Below are 20,256 nucleotides of genomic sequence, written 5' to 3' on the forward strand. Positions count from 1 at the left end.
GCTGGACTCTCACTCCTGAGCCGGGAGTTCCAAGCCCTTCCGATTCAATTCCATTTCCCACATCTCTCCTGGATGAGCCGAGCGTCACGGCCGGTCAGAGCCTCCTGCTGTTTTCCTGAGCATGACGTCCGAAGAGCCACACTTGTGGTCCTCGTGATGCCTTGCTGCTGTTGGCAGTGCCCTTTTGCAGCTACAAGCCTGGGGGACGACCACATTTACTCAAGATTCACACCTCCCAACCTCTCCAAGCAGGCTGCTTTCTCCTCAGAGCTCCCAAAGACACCTCTACACAAAAATTCTGATATAAAACCTAGTGCGTTCCTTTAACTGTTTGGTTTTAGTTTGTCCCCCTCAGCGGACCCCCATCTTTGAGGGCAGAAACCCCCTTCCATACACCACTGTGCCCGTGGCCCTGCCCTCATGAAGGGCTCGGCCCGGAGCAGGTGTGGGCAAATTTTGTTCAATGAATGAGTCCTCCCTGGTGAGGCTGACTGGCCAGCAGATGCTGCAGGAGAGCTCCCCATGTGGGAGGTTCGTGGAAGCCTTTCAGAGACAAATGGCATTTGAGAAGGACTTGGAGGAAACCCCTGAACTGGCAAGCGAGAGAGGGAAAAACCCTTCCAGGTGAAGGTCGAGTGGAAAGGTAGATAGAGGTGTGGCAGGGAATAAAGGAACAGAGATGGTGGGAGAGATTCCATCCTGGGCAGAGCAGAGAAGCCAGGTGGGGCAGAGGAGCGAAGGAGACCCACGATCGGGCAGAAGAAAAGGTGGAAGGAAGGTCTTGAAGGAGAAGTGCCAGGAGGTGGACAGGGCCATGCAGCTGCAGGGGCACAGTTCCCATACGACCTCCAGCTGCCCAGTGGTTTTCTGGCAGTCCCTTAGCCAGATGTTTGTATAGTACCCAGGCCAGGTGCTGCCTGGCTCTCAAACATTTGAATAACTGAAACCATCTCAGAGGAGGTTGTATTTTTAGCCAGGGGCTGTGGTAGGCAATAGTTCCAGTTGTCCTGGCTACTAGAGTGGCAGGGAGGCTCTGGTGGCTGAGTAGGCATTGGATTCTCATTCTGACTTGCCTCTGACAGGCTGAGATGCTGGGAAAGCCCCTCGACCCTTCCAGATCACCTGCCTGAGTGGCGGGGGGGTAGGGGTTGCAGTCTGAGTTCGGTCTCTTTCTGAGGGGGCAATGGTAGAAGTTTCCCTTATGTGGCAGTGGGAGGGAAGGGGCTGGTTGGGAGAATCCTTATTTCTCCTTGATGATGGGCATTGGTTCTTAACCCACTGGAACAATTTATCAGGTTCATTGATCCCTAATGGTTCAGGGTAAAACCTGCTACACAAGGTCACAGTCCAAAAAGGACCCATGTCTTTTTTTTTTTTTTTTTTTTTTTTTTTTTTTTTTTTTTGAGACGGAGTCTCTCTCTTGTCACCCAGGCTGGAATGCAGTGGTGCAATCTCAGCTCACTGCAACCTCCGCCTCCCTGGTTCAAGCGATTCTCCTGCTTCAGCCTCCTGAGTAGCTGGGATTACAGGCACCTACCATCATGCCTGGCTAAGTTTTGTATTTTTACTAGATATGGGGTTTCACCATGCTGGCCAGGCTGGTCTTGAACTTCTGACCTCAGGTGATCCACCCGCCTCGGCCTCCCAAAGTGCTGGGATTACAGGCATGAGCCACCACACCCGGCCTCATATGTCTTTTGACCCCTGGGGTGCTGCTGGCTATCAAACTGGGCAGTCAAATGTGGGATGCATTCCTTTCAATGCGGCCTCGTATCTGCTCATTCACTGAGCAGAAGAAGCTTTATGCTCCAACAGGGACTCACGGACAAAGACCAGTTTTTTCAATTATCAGATAGGTTCACAAACATTATTGTTTTTTAAAAATTCATGGTAAAATGTACTTAACAAAATTTTCCATTTCAACCACTTTTAAGTGTACAGTTCTGTGGCATTGGGCACATTCACACTGCTGTGTAATCATCACCACGTCCATCTCCAAAACTTTTCCATCTTCCCCAGCTGAAATTCTGTTCAGAATTAACACTATTGTTTAATTAACATAAAACAATAACTTCCCATCCTTCCTGCCTTCCAGCCCCTGACAACCACTTCTTTCTGTCTACTTCTACTTTCCTGCGTATGTATGTATGTATTTATTTTTGAGACAGGGTCTTGCTCTGTTACCCAAGTTGGAGAGCAGTGGTGCAACCACAGCTCACTGCAGGCTCAAACTTCTGGGCTTAAGCAGTCCTCCCACCTCAGCCTCCTAAGTAGCTGGGACTACAGGTGTGTGCCACCACACTCTGCTAATTTTTTAGTTTTTATTTTTTGTATAGACAGGGTCTCACCGTGTTGACCAGGCTGGTCTCAAACTCCTGGGCTCAAGTGATCCTCCCACCTCAGCCTCCCGAAGTGTTGGATTACAGGCGTGAGCCACCACATCGGGACCTACTTTCTATCTATGAATTTGTCTATTCTAAATACCTCTTAGAAGTGGAATTATAAAATATGCCCTTTTGTGTCTGGCTTATTTTGCTTAGCATCTATGTTTCATCCATGGATGAAACTTCTTTTTTTTTGAGACGGAATCTCACTCTGTCGCCCAGGCTGGAGTCCAGTGGCGCAATCTCGGCTCACTGCAAGCTCTGCTTCCCGGGTTCACGTCATTCTCCTGCCTCAGCCTCCCAAGTAGCTGGGACTACAGGTGCCTGCCCCCACGCCTGGCTAATTTTTTGTATTTTTAGTAGAGACGGGGTTTCACCGTGTTAGTCAGGATGGTCTCGATCTCCTGACCTTGTGATCCGCCTGCCTCAGCCTCCCAAAGTGCTGGGATTACAGGCGTGAGCCACCTCGCCTGGCCCATGGATGAAACTTAGCAATATTTCATCCATATCGTAGCATGCATCAGAATTTCCTTCCTTTTTTAAGGCTGAATAATATTCCATTGTATGTGTATACAACATTTTGTTTATTTATCCCCCAATAGAATATTACTTTTTTATTTTTTAACTTCAATTTTTATTTGTAGTTGACAAATAACAATTGTAAATTTACAGGGTACAATGTGATGTTTCGATATATGTATACCTTGTGGAATGATTATATCAAGCTGACACATCTATCACCTCACATACTTATCCTTTTTTGTAGTGAGTGCATTTAAAATCTATTCTTTTAGCAATTTTGAGATGTATAATACACTATTATTAACTGTGGTTGCCATGCTGGGTAATAGATCTTGAAGAATTATTCCTCCTGTCTAACTGGAACTTTCTACCCTTTGGTCAACATCTCTGCATTCCCCACCCCTCACCCCCAGTATCTGGTAACCACCATTCTACACTGTAATTCTATCAGTTTGACTTTTTAAGATACCACACATAAGTGATATTATATGGTATTTATCTCTCTTGCCTGGCTTATTTCACTCAGCATAGTATCCTCCAGGTTCATTCATGTTGTCAGAAATGACAGGATTTCCTCCTTTTTAAAGGCTGTTAGTAATCCATTGTATATATGCCACATTTTCTTTATCCATTCATCCGTTGATGGACACTTAGGTTGATTCCATATCTTGGTTATTATGAATAATGCTGAAATGAACATGGGAGTGCAGATACCTAGTCAACATACTGATTCCAATGATTTTGGATCTATATCCATAAGTGGGATCGCTAGATCATATGGTAATTCCATTTTTAGGCTTTAAAAAATGTATGAACAACAGAAATTCATTTCTCAGTTCTGGAGGCTGGGAAGTTCAAAAGACAGGCACCAGCAGGTTTGGCCTCTGGTGACAGCTTGATCTCCACTTCCAAGATGGTGCCTTCTTGCTGTGTCCTCACATGGCAGAAGGGGTGGAAGAGGGAAGGAGCAAGAGCACTCCTCTCAGCCATTCTTATAAGGGGCTGAATCACTTCCCAAAAGGCCCTACCTCTTAGTACTATCACCTTGGGGGTTAAGCTCCAACATATTAATTTGGGGGGTATAGACACACATTCAGACCATAGCATTCCAGCCGTGGCCCCCTTAAACTCATGTCCTTCTTACACAAAAAATACATTCGTTCTTCGTTCTATCTCAGTAGCCTTAAGAGTTTTTTTTTGTTTGTTTTTGACGAAGTTTCACTCTTGTTGCGCAGGCTGGAGTGCAATGGTGTGATCTCAGCTCACCTCAACCTCCACCTCCCAGGTTCAACCGATTCTCCCTCCTCAGCCTCCCGAGTAGCTGGGATTACAGGCATGCGCCACCACGCCTGGCTAATTTTGTATTTTTAGTAGAGATGGGGTTTCTCCATGTTGGTCAGACTGGTCTCAAACTCCCGACCTCAGGTCACCTCGGCCTCCCAAAGTGCTGGGATTACAGTCATGAGCCACCACGCCTGGCCTTTTTTTTTTTTTTTTTTTTTTGAGACGGAGTTTTGCTCTTGTTGCCCAGGCTGGAGTGCAGTGGTGTTATCTCAGCTCACTGCAAACTCCGCCTCCTGGGTTCAAGCAATTCTCCTGGCTCAGCCTCCCAAGCGGGGGTTACATGCATGTGCCACCACGCCCGGCTAATTTTGTATATTTAGTAGAGATGGGGTTTCTCCAGGTTGGTCAGGCTGGTTTCGAACTCCCGACCTCAGGTGATCTGCTCGCCTCAGCCTCCCAAAGTGCTGGGATTACAGGCGTGAGCCACTACGCCCAGCCTGAGCCACCACGCCCCTCCAAGAGTCTTAACTTCTTCCAGCACCAACTCAAAAGTCCAAAAACCAGAATCTCATCTAAACCAGACACAGATGAGACTCAAAGGTTTGTTTCATCCTGAGGCAAACTGCTCTCCAGCTGTGAACCCATGAAATCAAACAAGTTAATGTGCTTTCAAAATACAATGGTGGGACATGTATAGGATAGATGTTCCCATTCCAAAAGGGAGAAATAAGAAGAAAGGGGTTGCAAGTAAGTCCAAAACCCAACAAGAAAAACAACAAGTCTTGAGATTAATCTTTGCTTGATGCTGATCTTGTGAACACAGTGGGGGCAGAGTATTTTTAGTTTTGGGGGAACCTCCATATTATTGATTTCTAAAGTTTCTTTAGCTAAGGTCTTCAGCATATTTTTTAAGTACCTGATAATGTCTCTGTCTTCCCTATTAAACAGTAAGCTCCTTGATGAGTTTATTCACCTTTGTGCCTCTAGCTCAGTGCCAGGTGGTCAATAATGTGTGTTAAATAAATAAATGGCTGGTGCTCTGATTTGAATATTTGCCCAAGAATCAGAACCCAGCTCTTCACTGGAACCTGATCTTCTACCTAAAACCAAGTCACGAATTTTTACTTCTCTGGCCCCCCCCCCCCCCGACTTTTTTTTTTGAGACGGAGTCTTGCTCTGTCACCCAGGCTGGAGTGCAGTGGCACGTTCTTGGCTCACTGCAAGCTCTGCCTCCCGGGTTCACGCCATTCTCCTGCCTCAGCCTCCAGAGTAGCTGGGACTACAGGCGCCCGCCACCGCGCCTGGCTAATTTTTTGTATTTTTAGTAGAGACAGGGTTTCACCGTGTTAGCCATGATGGTCTTGATCTCCTGACCTTGCGATCCACCCGCCTCGGCCTCCCAAAGTGCTGGGGTTACAGGCGTGAGCCACCGCGCCCGGCCGAGCCTTTTTATTAGGGACATAATATTCACTCCTAGATTGTTTGCCTGATCCCACAGTCTTTGAGCTCCTCAGGCTGAGATTGCTATTGAAACACTCAGGATTAAAATACTAACATCTTCATCTTTTCCTCCAGAATCTTTCTTGAATTTACGAAATTCAAAAGCTGCTCCATTGGAAACCATTCAGGAATTGTCATGGGTTTAGGTTAAAAACAAAACAAAACAAAACAAAACAACACAGCAGTTGTGCCATGGAAAGCTGATCACTTGAAACAGGTCTTCCTTTTCTGTTTTCTTGTAGCCGGGTCCTCCTCCCTGAAGCCTCCACTCCTGTCTTCTCTGATGCCGGACTTGTGTCTTTCCTCTACTTTTTCTCCGTCCTTTTCTGAGACCCTAAATTACAGTATGTCTGCCTGTAGTGTTCTTTTCTTTTTTCTATATAATGTTTAACTGCATCTAATCTATTGTCTCTATATGGATGATTTCTAAAACTTAATCTCTGGCTCCCAAGCTTCACGGCTGTGCTCCAGCTGCCTCTGGATCTCTCTCTCTGGAGAGGTTCAACGTGCCTGAGACTGGGACTGCATTTCCTCCACATCTCAGCATTCTCCCTGGGAACCCATTTTTACTCCTTCTCCCCAGCCTCCCATTCGTTACTCACAAGTGTTTATTGAGCTCTTGCTGTGTGCTAGGCACCACTCTAGCTGCTTAATTAGCTGGCTAACCCAGCAATTCAAAAATCAGCTGCCAAGCCTACAATATGCAGTCTTTAATGGCTCTCCTTTTGCGTCTACTTTATGTATGGTTTCCCAGAGCTGCGGGAACAAAGTACCCCCAAGCTGGGGAGCTTCAAACAACAGAAATTTACTTTCTCACAGTTCTGGAGGCCCAAAGTCCAAGATCAAGGTGTTGGCAGGATTGGTTCCTTCTGAGGCTGTGAAGAGAAGCTGCTCCAGGCCTCTCTCCCCACATCTGGTGATTTGCTGGCCGTCTTTGGCATTCCTAGACTGCAGAACATCACTCAGTCCCCAGCCTTCATGGGGCCTTCTCTCTCTGTCTTCGCACTGTCTTCAGAAAGACAGTGCATGTCTGTCTCTGTGTTCAGGTATCCCCTAAGGTCATTTTCAGAGGAACTGGAAGTTAGGACATCAACATATCATTTTGGGGAGACACAGTTGAACCTGTAACACCCAGTTATCTCTCCTTTACTTTCAGATGTCTGTCTTTTCTGGGCACAGTTAGTCCTCTGGGCTGCTTTTGCCCTGCACTTTTTTTTTTTCCCCAAGACGGAGTTTCGCTCTTATCACCCAGGCTGGAGTACAGTGGGGTGATCTTGGCTCACTGCAACCTCCGCCTCCCGGGTTTAAGTAATTCTCCTGCCTCAGCCTCCAGAGTAGCTAGGATTACAGGCGGGCACCACCACACACAGCGGATTTTTGTATTTTTAGTAGAGACAGTGTTTCACCATGTTGGCCAGGCTGGGCTTGAACTCCTGACCTCATGATCTGCCTGCCTCGGCCTCCCAAAGTGCTGGGATTAAAGGCGTGAGCCACCGTGCCCAGCCTGCCCTGCACTTCTTTTAGCACCATTAGCTTCTGTCACTGTCTGGGTGTCTGTAGCCCTGCTAGGTCAGCCAGAACTATGTCTTTATCTTTCCACCCTCAGGGCCTAGAATAGTACATATTTCACACTGCCAGGCATTCCTGAATGCCTGGATGGACAGACATTTAAATGAATGAATGGATGGGCGGATGGATGGATGGAATAACTAAGGGAGTTTGTCTTGATTTACCTTGCCAACCTTAGGTCCCATCATTCCCATTCAAGCAGTCTGTCCTCCACCAAATGTTTGGCTTCAGTTCTCCATACTCTTCTCTTTCTCTCTCCCCTCAAGTTCAGGTTCCAGCCCTCATCCAAGGCCCAGCTCAAGTTCCGCTTCAGTGCTGCTGCCTCCCCTGAGATGTTTGCCTTTTCCTAACTCTCACAATATTGTATTGGTGCCTTTTCTGTGGCACTCTTTGCTTCGGCTTTGGATTATAGTAATTTATCCCAGAGCTCTTTCGTTAAAAGGGATCTGACATATGGACTAAGACCAAAATATCTGTGTTGGATCACTTGGGGACATTTTTAAAATTACTACAGATCCCTGAACCCCAGACTTAGAGATTCCGATGAGCGAGTCTGGGGTGGGTCCCTGGAGTATGTACTTTTAAAAGCTTCCCCAGGCAATTGTGATACTCAGCCACATTTGGGAACCATTAATCCAGTCCAACCTCCTCATTTTACTTACGGGGAAACTGAGGTCCAAAATTGTTAAATTATTTCCCCAAGATCACTTAATTAGTGGCAGAGGCATCCAATTATGTGGTTATGGTTGTCCTAGCTTTTTAATCAGATTTAAGCAGTTCAGAAGCAGTGCCTGTACTTTGCTCATCTTTGTGACCTGTGTAAGTACCACCTGTGCACCTCAGTCAGGACAGGCCATTCACAGTAAGTGCCACTATTAGTGACACAATAGGTGGCTACACTGCACGCTCCAAGGAGACAGATGCCAGGTCTGTTCCCACTAACGTTTATTTCTAGCACCTCACACAGTGCCTGACATGTAGTAAGGTGCTTAATTAATATTGATCAAATGAACAAAGCATCTGCTATACGCCAGGCACTATAGTAGAAGCTTTACATACATCATCTCATTTCGTGTATTCCAACTACAACCCTGTGAAGAAGGCTTTCATATTCTCATTTTAAAGACGACGAAACAGGGCCGGGCACGGTCACACCTGTAATCCCAGCACTTTGGCAGGCCAAGGCGGGTGGATCACCTGAGGTCAGGAGTTCGAGACCAGCCTGGCCAACATGGTGAAACCCCATCTCTCCTAAAAATAGAAAAATTAGCCAGGCGCGGTAGCATGCACCTGTAATTCCAGCTAGTCAGGAGGCTGAGGCAGGAGAATTGCTTGAACCTGGTAGGTGCAGGTTGCAGTGAGCCGAGATTACGCCACTGCACTCCAGCCTAGGCGACAGAGTGAGACTCTGTCTCAAAAAAATATAAATAAATAAATAAATAAATAAATAAAGATGAGGAAACAGGACCAGAGGCTAGGTCGTCTGCTCTATGTCACGCAGGAAACAATCAGCATAACTGAGCTCTAAAGCCCATTGCTCTTTCTACAGTGCTGCAGGATGGCCATGCTCCACCCTCCGTGCTCTTCAGAAAGCTGGGGGTCACTCCAAAACAATATATGGGGAGAGGTATTCAAAAGCCCCAAATGTTTAGAAGCCTCAGTTTTGTTCTCAGCTCTAACGTAGCCTTGCTGCTCCATGAGGTAATATAAAAGGTAGTTCTACTGCAACTTGTATTGTGTATGTTCTAGAACATTCAGTACTCCTACCACTTGCATGCTTATATGTGTATGACTCGATACTATCAAAAGCTTTACAAGTATTTCATCCTCTTTCCCTTGTGTGTGTGTGTGTGTGTGTGTGTAATGCTATTAAAATTCTTCTCCCTTTGTAAGGCAGCAGTGCCAGGACTAGGGCAAACAGAGTTCAAAGAGTGTCCCGGCATGAACTATTCTAATACCAGGTTTCAGATATGAGCTAATGGCTGAGAAACAGGAGTCAGGGATGTGAGTTGGCCCCACACACCTAGTCCCCTGCCCAGACCACTTGCGCAGTGAGTGGGTTCTTTTGTACCAGAGGCATCGCGTGCCAGGGACCCAGCCTCTAAAAATGACAGGGTTCTGACTCCACTGTCAGGCATGAGAGGGAGACCGAAGTCGCCACATCCCAGAGACTGAGTTTCAGCTTCGCCATCTGAAATGTTTCTGTTTTTTTCTTTCCAATTTGATGTTTTCCTTGGATGCTGGCCTTGAGTTTATACTCCATGTAGACAGTTTCCTCGTTCCTCGTGGCCTCCTTTTCATTGCTGTTGCTTCCTCAATCGGTCCTTAGTGAAACACCAATCTCAGTGGTGTGGGAACGAGTATGAGAGACCTCGCTCTAGGTGCTTGCACGGAACTTCCAGCCCCACAAGCTGACGCCCCGCCGTGTCCTCCGTGGCTGCCTCCACCTGCCCCTGCAGCTTTCAAATATGTCTGTCATTTCTTTCAAATTCTCACTTATCTTCCCTTCTTTTTTTAAATTAAAAAAAAAATGTTTCAGAGGCAGGGTCTTGCTGTGTTGCCAGGCTGGAGTGCAGTGGGACCATCGTGGCTCACTGCAGCCTTAAACTCCGGGGCTCAAGCGATCCCCCTCCTCAGCATCACAAGTAGCTGGGACCACAGGCGTGCACCATCATGCCTATTTCATTCGTTTAAATTGCCTTGAACAGAATTACATTAATAAGGGCTCTGATCTCATAAATAACCCAAGATTCCTTGGTGTTGAGGCTGGAATCACAGAGCCACCTCCTAGAAAGGCCCATCGAAGCCTTGGGGGAGCCTCAGAACTGCAGGCTTAGGGCGGCTGATGGTTCTTTTCCTCCTGTCTGTGCCAGGGTAGCAAACTGCATATCACAGCAGATTACTTGGAAGATAACTAAATGAGATATAGGGATGAACTCCTTGGGATGCTGGGATATCAGTGTTGGATTTCATAATATGCAACCACTTTTATGGTGAGGGATTTGGAAGCCAACTGCTGTTGGAATTATTGGAGGTGCCAACATGAGGCCAATATAGGCAATATAGGCAAAACCTATTTATAGTAAAGTCCCAAACACCATCCAAATTCTTTTGCAGTATAATACTAAACGGTTGCTGATTAAATCTTACTGAAGTCTGTAGACCATAAGCTGGGTTTGAACTTTTTTAAAAAATAAATTTTCACTGTAGCAATACGTTTAATGGAATCTGATCTATATTACTTCTGCCAAGAAGGAATTCAAAATTACCAATTGGAGTTAATGTGGTACAAAGAACTAGAAACCTCTCATTCTCAGGAAATGGACAGGGCAGGGGGAGTCCTTAATGAAAACACTGTGTCAGTAATTTTTGTGGCTTAAGATCGCCACGTGTAGTTCCATGGGTTCAGAATAGATTCTCAGAGACGGGGGTTATAGTAGAAAGAGCAAAGGATTAAGCATCAGGAACCAGATTTACCCCTAGTCCCGTAACCCTGGGTAATTTACCTGCCTTCTTTGTGTTCCCATTTCCTCACCTTTAGGAATGGAGGGATTGCGCAGGGTGCAGTGGCTCGTGCCTGTAACCCCAGCACTGCTGGGGGACCAAGGTGGGAAGATTGCTTGAGGCCAGAAGTTCAAGGCTGCAGTGAGTTATGATAGTGCCCCTGCACTCCAGCATGGGTGACAGGGCAACACCTTGTTTAAAAACATAAAAATAGGCCAGGCACGGTGGCTCATGCCTGTAATCCCAGCACTTTGGGAGGCCAAGGTGGGTGGATCACCTGAGGTCAGGAGTTGGAGACCAGCTTGGCCAACAGGGCGAAACCCTGTCTCTACTAAAAATACAAAAATTAGCCGGATGGGGTGGCGTGTGCCTATAATCCCAGCTACTCAGGATGCTGAGGCACGAGAATCACTTGAACCCAGAAGGTGGAGGTTGCAGTGAGCGGGGATCGTGCCACTGCACTCCAGCCTGGGTGACAAGAGTCAAATTCCGTCTCAAAAATAAATAAATAAATAATACAAACAAACAAAAAACAATAAAAATTGAGGAATTGGGCTAGATAAGTGGTTTTCGAGACAGAACTTTGAGACAGTTCTTACTTAGGGGCCAGTGGAGATCTCTTCTCCTACCCAATTTTCAACTACATAAATGTTATTTGTTTTGCTTCAACATATGATTTTAGTGGAAAAATAGAGTTCTCCTTCTTTAAAAACATTTTTTTGAAAAAACCACTGGACTAGCTAATTCCTACTCCTGAACCTTTGTGATTCAATATAAGGTCTACCCATCAAATTGTTTAGACTCTTGGATGATACTCATGTTTTTAGGAAGGGTTCCTACACCCAAAGCCCAGGTCAGCCAGTTTCTGTGTGTAGGCAAGTTACTGCGTTAGGACTCTTGTACTAGTGTACAATCTAGAAGTTGCATTGGGGCAGCAGGGAGAGAATTCTTATCAGTGAGTGTTTAGCCTCGTTGTACACAGCAGTTACCAGAACAATTAAGAGAGACAAAAGTTCTCCAACACCTTGATCATCTCTGGTAGACAGCTTTGGAAGACACACATACCGTCTACTTCTTCGGACTTCCTAAGCTGTGGAATAGGGATTCAGTGTCTGTGGTATGAAATGGGGTCTGAGAATTTTATCCCATCAAACTGACAGGGTAATTTTGAGATGGGGCAACAGGAATTGTAATACTGGGGCAATATTTGCTTGTCATCAGTTTGACATCTTCTTGACATGTGCTCTTTTTGACCCCAGTGATTCTTCCTTGATCCCCATGTAAGGTGTCCCATTCCCCCATCCACACTGACTCACCACCAGGAATTGTCGTGTGTTCTGAAGAGGCTCAGCCAGTTTCATTTGCCTTCTGTTCAGCTTCCCTCCATCTCTTATCCCCAGTCCTCTGTAAATCCTTACTCCTTCATAAAGTATTCCCTGATTCATGGAAGTGACATGATCCGGTTTAGTTTACAAAACCAGGAAATTATTCCTCTGGACCAGAGAGAGAGAGAGAGAGAGAGAGAGAGAACAAGAAACAACAACAAAAAACCCAAATGGAATCTATAAAGGGAAGACAGGTATATTCTACATTGTTCCCATTAAAATGGAAACCCCGTGGGGAGAGGAAATGCATCTGTGGAATGTAGAGTGGATTTTCTTTCACATATGGGCACTCAGTAAACATTATTAATGAATGATAATGATTTGTCAGTGATTGAAATTGTTTCAGGGCAGGAACAGGGAATGAAATACGGAGACATTCCTCTATCTCATGGGGAAACTGCTAGGCAGGTCATCCAGATGTATTTTCTTTGGGGAGTTGTGAATTCCTTGTGTGTCCAGCTATCACTATGTAATGATATTTTACGTTCTCAGTAATACGTATCATCATTATATATATCATCATTTTATATGTATATATATAATACCCCTGTACATAGATATATGTACACACGTATATATTTATATGTATAAAATTAAAGTGTGGATCTTCTAGTTTCCTGTCGAAGAAGCTTGCAAATTGCAATTCCATCCTAGCAAGTAAAAAGCTGAACAGACTGAAAAAGCAAGTCTCCTTGGATCCATAAAGGAAGCGAGGTCTCAGAGCAAACCACTGTCCCCAGAACTGGAGAAACCGGCAGGAGAATGCAGCTTCACAAGGTACCGGAGCAGAAGCCCTGGGCAGCAGCCTCTGCCCGAGCAGTGACAGGCAGGGAAACCTGAGCTGTCATCACCAGAGTGCCGGAGGCGCAGAGCGGGCAAGTCTGGAAGTTAAAGATCCACGGGAACCATGTCGTTGTCCCCTCTCCCTCACCTTCTGGAGCTTCCCCGAGTTCTCACAGTGAATAATGGAGAAAAATCCCCTCGTGCCTCCTGCAGTGGGAAGAAGAAAAAGGACCATTTTGAAAGAGGCTGCCGCACTCTGTTCTTCCTAACGAGGTCGCCTCCCCTAACCCCACCGCGGCTTTATCAGCGCCTAACTGACCTGGGGGAAGGGAAAGTCCCACGCCAGCCCACTCTAGCCATCTCCCGGCTCACTTAAGGTGGGGGCGGGAGGGAGGACGGAGACGCATTTGTGAATGTTAGCTGAGGGGTGCAAGCTCACCAAAACTCTGAGGCCTGATTGTAGACTATAGACCTTCCCACCGCACACTCACGGCCTCTTTACAGCAGTTGCCTTTACCCAGTCACAGCCACTATCAAGAAAAAGATATAAGACATACTAAAGGGCAAATAGGGCCTGGCACGGTGGCTGACGCCTGTAATCCCAGCACTTTGGGAGGTCGAAGCGGGCGGATCACCTGAGGTCAGGAGTTCGAGACCAGCCTGGCCAATATGGCAAAACCCCATCTCTACTAAAAATAAAAATTAAAAAAAAAAGGAAAAGAAAGAAAAGAAAAATTAGCTGGGCGTGGTGGCAAGCACCTGTAATCCCAGCTGCTCAGGAGGCTGAGGCAAGAGAACCGCTTGAACCGGGAGGCAGAGGTTGCAGTGAGCCAAGATCGCGCCACTGTACTGCAGCCTGGGCGAGAGAGTGGTACTCTGTCTCAAAAAAAATAATAATAATAAAATGAAATAAGAATCAAATAACACATGTTGAAGGGACAGAGCAAGCTTCACAACCAGACTCAGAGACAGCAGGGATGCTGGAATTACCAGGTGGGAAATTGAAAGCAGCTCTCATTAATGTGAGGGGCTGTAATGGATAAAGTAGGCAGCATGCAGGAACAGGTGCACAATGAAAGCAGGGAGATGGGAATCTAAGAAAAAACCAAATGAAGTGGCAGAGAGCAAAGCACAGTGACGGAAATGAAGAATGCTGCTGATGGCCTTTGATGGATTTGTGGACTGGACACAGCTGAGGAGAGGATCTCTGAGCATAAGGTTATCTCAATAGAAACCTCCACATGTGAAAAGGGAAGAGAAAACCCACCCCCACACACACACGCACACGCGCGCACGCACACACACATGCACACACACACAGAACAGAATATCCAAGAACTGTGGGACATCTACAAAAGGTGTAGCATGTGTAATGGGAATACCAGGAGGAGAAGAAAGAAGAAATATTTGAAATGGTAATGACAGATTTCTCCAAATTAATGTCAGACACTGAACCACAGATCCAGGAATCTCAGAGAATCAGGACAAATGCCAGAAAAACTACACCTGGGCATATCATTTTCAAACTGCAGAAAATCAAAGATAAAGAAAAAGTCCTGGAAGGGGCCAGAGTGAAAAAAACACATTACCTGTAGAGGAGCAAAGGGAAGAAATGCACCTGACTTATCCTCAGAAACCAGGTGAGCAAGGAGAGAGTGGAGTGAGATGTGAGGGTGGAGAGAGAAAACCCACCAGCCTAGAACTCTGAACCCTGCACAATTATCCTTTAAAAGTAAAGGAGAATAAAGACTTTTTCAGACAAACAAAACTTAAGGGAATTCGTTGCCAGTAGATCTGCCTTGCAAGAAATGTTACAAGAAATTCTTTAGAGAGAAAGAAAATGTTATAGGTCAGAAACTTAGATCTACATAAAGAAAGAGGGCAGAGAAGGAATAAGTGAAAGCAAAATAATAACTTATTTTTCTTATTCTTAATCTAACAGATAACTGTTCAAAGTAATAACAACAATGTATTCAATTACGTACCCTTAGATATATACTTATGTATAAGGGAAATGAGTGACAACAATATTACAAGGGATGGGGGGAGGAATTAGGATTATGGTGTTATTATAAGAAACTCATACTACCTGTGAAACCCCCCTCTACTAAAAATACAAAAATTAGCCTGGCGTGGTGGCGGGCGCCTGTAATCCCAGCTACTCGCGAGGCTGAGGCAAGAGAATCACTTGAACCCAGGAGGTGGAGGTTGCAGTGAGCCGAGATCACGCCATTGCCCTCCAGCCTGGGTGACAGAGACTCCATCTCAAAAAACAAAAAAAGATTGTCATAGTGGGTCAAAAAATAAGACCCAGCTCTGTGTTGTCTACAAAAAACTCACTTCAGATATAAATTGTGCTTCTGTGAGGTCACTTTAGGCTGACCAGCAAAAGGCACAGTCCTGAGACATGGAGAATAACCCAGAATAATTATCTTTAATAATATAAGCATAATTATAATCTCACAAGTATTTTCATAGGATTGAGATATAAAGAATATATTGAAGCTTTTACAGAACAAAAAGGAAAAGCTGGTGCACCTTTATCTCTGTACATGCAAATTTATATAATCAATGCTTGTTTTGCTTCTCTTTTTTCTCCTTTTCATTTTCCTTTCCAGGTTGAGGAAAGGTAGTGGTTGTTTGTGAAGTGGTCATTTATTTTATCCACGTAATTTCTGATGTTTTCTAATTCTCTCTTTCTCTCTCCCTCTCCTTCCCATTCCCTCTCCTTTTCACCAGGCTTCTCCTCTTCCTTCTTCCCTCTTCAACCCCACGCTCTCATATGCTAAATAAGAAACCACTTCGTTCTTTTTTTTTTTTGTCTGAGACGGAGTCTCGCTCTGTCACCCAGGCTGGAGTGCAGTGGTGCAATCTCGGCTCACTGCAAGCTCCGCTTCCCGGGTTCACGCCATTCTCCTGCCTCAGCCTCCTGAGTAGCTGGGATTACAGGCGCCCGCCACCATGCCCGGCCAATTTTTTGTGTTTTTAGTAGAGATGGGGTTTCACCGTGTTAGTCAGGATGGTCTCGATCTCCTGACCTTGTGATCCGCCCGCCTCGGCCTCCCAAAGTGCTGGGATTACAGGCGTGAGCCACCGCTCCCGGCACCACTTGGTTCTTTACAGCTGTTGAGCATAGCTCACCCTCGAAGTTTGTTTAATGCTCATTTTGTGCTGTCCCACAGAAAAGACTATTGCCAAAGAGCAGAGCCACTTTTGTTGAAGGCTGTGCCACTCACCCAGAGTCCCCTGTGCAAAGGAAGGGAGGCTCACACAGAGCCAAGGGAGGGCAGGGCGCACCACATGCCCACTGCAGAGCCAACCACATGCCCACTGCAGAGCCAGCATCCCCCTCGAGAGCTGCACTCCTGCCCTCAGGCCCACTGAGCTCCTTCTGCAAGGAAGCTTTTCAGACAAGAAGGAGGCTTTTAAGAGGTTCAGATTCTTCCTAAGAGAACGTTTTGCTGTTGTTGCATGTAAGAGGGGTTTTTCCCCTCTGGTCTAAACTCCGCCCAGCTTTGTCTAGTGCGGTGTCCTGTCCACACTAGAGCTGTTGTCCTAGTTTGTGTTCCTCCAGAAGCCCACCCTGAAGCAGTGACTCAAAGGCCAGTAGATTACTTGTGACATGAGGAGCTACTGATCAGAGAGTGGGAAAGTGAGACAAGGAAGGGAAGACAGCCAGTCAAGAGTGGGTTATCACACCGGTGATGGCGGTGGCCATTGGAGCCAAACCTGCCGGGGTACAACATGTGTCCTTATACAACGGCTCTTGCCTGTCCCTGGTTGAGGGCTGTCACAGGGAGCACTCATCTCTGGCATCTCCTTCCTACCAGGGTGGGCAAGAGGGCTCCGCAAAAAAAATGCAGGAGCTGGTGGTCAGAAGGTGGGGTCTCGTGCCTGAAGGGCGAAGGTGGGAAACGTGGGTGGGCATGGCTGTGTGCTCTGCCTGGAATACCTGCCTGCTGAGCTGACGCTGATTTCACGCCGTGGGGTTCCCTGTAGGCTCTCCTGGGTCTGATGGTGAGTAGAATGTCTAGCATTTTGTCTGGTTTTGCAAGTGAAAAAAGTGAGGCAGGGGAAGGGCAGTCAAGTTAAGGACTAAGTGAGCAAAGCAGAACGGAACCCAAGTGTCTCGATCACTTTTGCCCATCTTAGTCAGAGCATACACTGAATAGTCAGTGAATGAATCTTTGATGACGTGACCATCGAGACCAAGCGGTAGTAATTCTCCTCGGCCTCTCTTGATCTTTTTCCCTTTGGTGGTCCTCCCAGGTGGTGTGGTCATGATGGGAGGAGCAGTGATGGTGTGGACCAAGCTGCCTAGTGTCGCCATGTAATGCAGCTCCATCTACCCTTGTCTGCTGCTCCTGCAGATGAGCGGTTGCTGCCGGGCAGTGGTAGGTTAAATAGGCCATTATTGTCCATAGTCCTTTCTCTGTGTGGCGTGTGTTTATCACTAATAATCGGTCATTGCTATGACTGCCTGATTGCATGGTCCTTCAGCCACTATTTTAGAATCTTGTATATATCTTATACTTTATACATATACTCATGTATCAAAAGCATGCTATCGCATGGCAGTAGGTGTAGAACAGTTTCTTTTTTCTGGTGGGTTTTTTTTTTTGTTTTGTTTTGTTGTTTTGAGACAGAGTTTTCGCTCTTGTTGGCCAGGCTGGAGTGCAATGGCATGATCTCGGCTCACTGCAACCTCTGCCTCCCAGGTTCAAGCGATTCTCCTGCCTCAGCCTCTCGAGTGGCTGGGATTACAGGCATGCGCCACCACACCCGGCTAATTTTGTATTTTTAGTAGAGACGGGGTTTCTCCATGTTGGTCAGGCTGGCCTCAAACTCCTGACCTCAGGTGATCCGCCTGCCTCAGCCTCCCAAAGTGCTGGGATTACAGGAGTGAGCCACCGCGCCCGGCCAGTGTAAAACACTACTTTCTTAGTTAGCAGAGCTTAAGCAACACAGCTCCTCAGTTTCATAAACAGAGATAGTGCTTTTGAAAAAGAGACTTGAAATATCCAAATCATACATGTTTTTTATTTGACTTTAAAATGATTACCTTGGGACAGGGACACAGCAGTTATCAAAGAGCGACTTTTTAACAGATGCTGGGGTTTTCACAGATTTCCCACCAGCAAGGTTACTGCAAGATTGTCCCCATCCCATTTGAAGTCACTACTAATAGCTCAGTCTGTCTTCCTCAAGTAAGAATCAGCTAAGCCTAATGTACTGAGTGTATCAACTCCAGATCTTCCCATCTCCTTGTTCCTCAAATATTGATTGAACACCTGCTCTATACCCAGCACTTTCCTGGGTGCAGGGAATACCAGAATGAAGACAGTTCTGTGCTCTAGTCGCTGGAGACCTCACCACCCATAGCCTGTTATTTCTATGAAGTGTTAAGTTCCTTAACTACAAATTCCCACCAAGGGAATTAGGAGGCTTCACCACCAAGGATGGGGAGGGATGACTGAAACTATGAGAAACAAGAGAAGTGGCAGTCACGTTTACGTGGGGGAGTCAGGAAAGGCTTTGGGGGCAGTGAAAAAAAAAGTAGGATTTACATGCAGATAGGCAAGGATAGAGCATTTTAGGTGACAGTATGACAATCCATGCAAGCTAGTGTTGACAGAGGGAACTTTTTAAATAACTTTATGAGGTATAATTTATGTACAACAAACTGCACTCAAAGTGCACGATATGGTGCGTTTTGACAGATGCATACCCCCGTGAAATCAGCACCACAGTCACAATACAGAACACTTCTTGGCTCCCAAGAGTTTCCTACTGTACATTTGCAACTGGATGCAGGGTATGTTTTAGTGCAGATAATGTGCCCCTTTCAACACAAGAACATTTTGATTTGGCTTTTTTTGTTACCAAGTAAGATGCACCAGGCACCCTGATCTTTAGGTCTGAGTCCATATGCTAGTAGACCCAGGTCCGGGGGGCCCGCCCCATTCCCAGAGAGGCCATGGTCTATCATTGGAGAAACCGTGACTGCAGAGGTTCAGTCCTGACGCACATACGGGTCGGGGATGGCGGGGGCAGTGGAGAGGAAGGCAGGGCCAGGTTATCGAGGATCCCGGACAGCGTGCAGCAGAATTTAGATTTTAACCTATTGGCAAGAAGGAGCCCACTGGAGATTGTGACCGGGAAGTGATAGAATCAGATTTGTACATTAGAAAAATCACTCCTGGGACCTGGGTCAAAATGGTCAAAATGAGAAGTGATGAGGACTGACTTAGGGCAGTGGCGGTGGAGGGGGGATGGAGAGGAAATAATGCGGTCAGAATCCAGAAGGCGGAATCAACAGAGCTGGGACAATCCTTTGGGCACAGGATGTAATAAGAGAGAGAAGAGTTATTCATAACTTCCAGGCTGATTGTGTGGTCAGCCAGGCAGTGCCTTTTATGGAGGCTGTAAATCTGGGTAGGTAGAGTGATTTAGGAGGAAATATGTTTAATTTTGGGCTCCTATGTCTGTGGGATACACTAGTAAGAGATGTCTAATAGTTGGGTCTGTGGGTCCAGGGGTCTGGGCTGAATATTTGAGGGTCTTTAGCATTTGAGTGACACTTCACCTAAGAAAACTGACTCAGAGCCTTCCAGAGTGCAAGGCGCTGTGCTAGAAATGCAGAGGTAAACGCCAGTACTGTCTGGGAGGCATTCTCTGACCCCTAGGCCAGGTCAGGGCCTCCTGATTTGGGTTACGTTAGTATCTGGTGTTACGTTTTTTGTCTGTCTTCTCCACAATACTGTAAGCTTTGTTAGGCTGGAACCAAGGTCTGTTCTTTGCTGTATCCTCAGCCCCTATCACAGGACAGGGTGCCTCGTAGAAGCTCAGCACATACGTTCAACCTTGTCAGCTGAATGCCACCCCAGCCACGCACGACTAGGGGGTCCTTCTAGGGACAGCAGTGATGTAAAGAGGATGTAACATTGCGGGGCCAGAAGTGCCGATACCGGAGGCTCAGGCAGCTGAGGGGCACAGAGGTAGCAATGGGAGGCTGCACAGTGTTCATTCAAGCCAGGACTTAAAGGGTGAGGAAGAGTTCTCCAGTCAAACAGAGAGGGAAGAACATTCTATGTCCATGGGTACAACATACATAAGTGCACAGAAGAGTGAAATGAGGCCGGGCGTGGTGGCTCACACCTGTAATCCCAACACTTTGGGAGGCCAAGGCGGGCGGATCACCTGAGGTCAAGAGTTTGAGACCAGCCTGACCAACATGGAGAAACCTTGTCTCTACTACAAATACACAATTAGCTGGGCGTGGTGGCGCATGCCTGTAATCCCAGCTACTCAGGAAGCTGAGGCAG

The 20,256-nt window shown here is 46.5% G+C and overlaps 2 protein-coding genes across 4 annotated transcripts in view; one reads left to right on the top strand and one right to left on the bottom strand.

Annotated features, from left to right (window-relative positions):
* WNT5B (Wnt family member 5B) overlaps window positions 1-20,256 on the top strand; it is a 124,058-nt gene that overhangs the window by 28,442 nt on the left and 75,360 nt on the right. The window lies entirely within an intron of this gene.
* FBXL14 (F-box and leucine rich repeat protein 14) overlaps window positions 2,995-20,256 on the bottom strand; it is a 41,794-nt gene continuing 24,532 nt past the window's right edge. For 2 of the 3 annotated variants that reach the window (XM_016922720.4, XM_016922722.4), the window contains exon 2: window positions 2,995-13,138. In XM_016922720.4, coding sequence (XP_016778209.1) covers window positions 13,076-13,138 — 63 coding nt within the window. In that variant the 3' untranslated portion in view covers window positions 2,995-13,075. The remainder of the gene's footprint in view (window positions 13,139-20,256) is intronic. The other variant, XR_010148234.1, reaches the window with a different exon arrangement.

This window comes from Pan troglodytes, chromosome 10, assembly GCF_028858775.2.
Source record: "Pan troglodytes isolate AG18354 chromosome 10, NHGRI_mPanTro3-v2.0_pri, whole genome shotgun sequence".
Taxonomy (NCBI): domain Eukaryota; kingdom Metazoa; phylum Chordata; class Mammalia; order Primates; family Hominidae; genus Pan; species Pan troglodytes.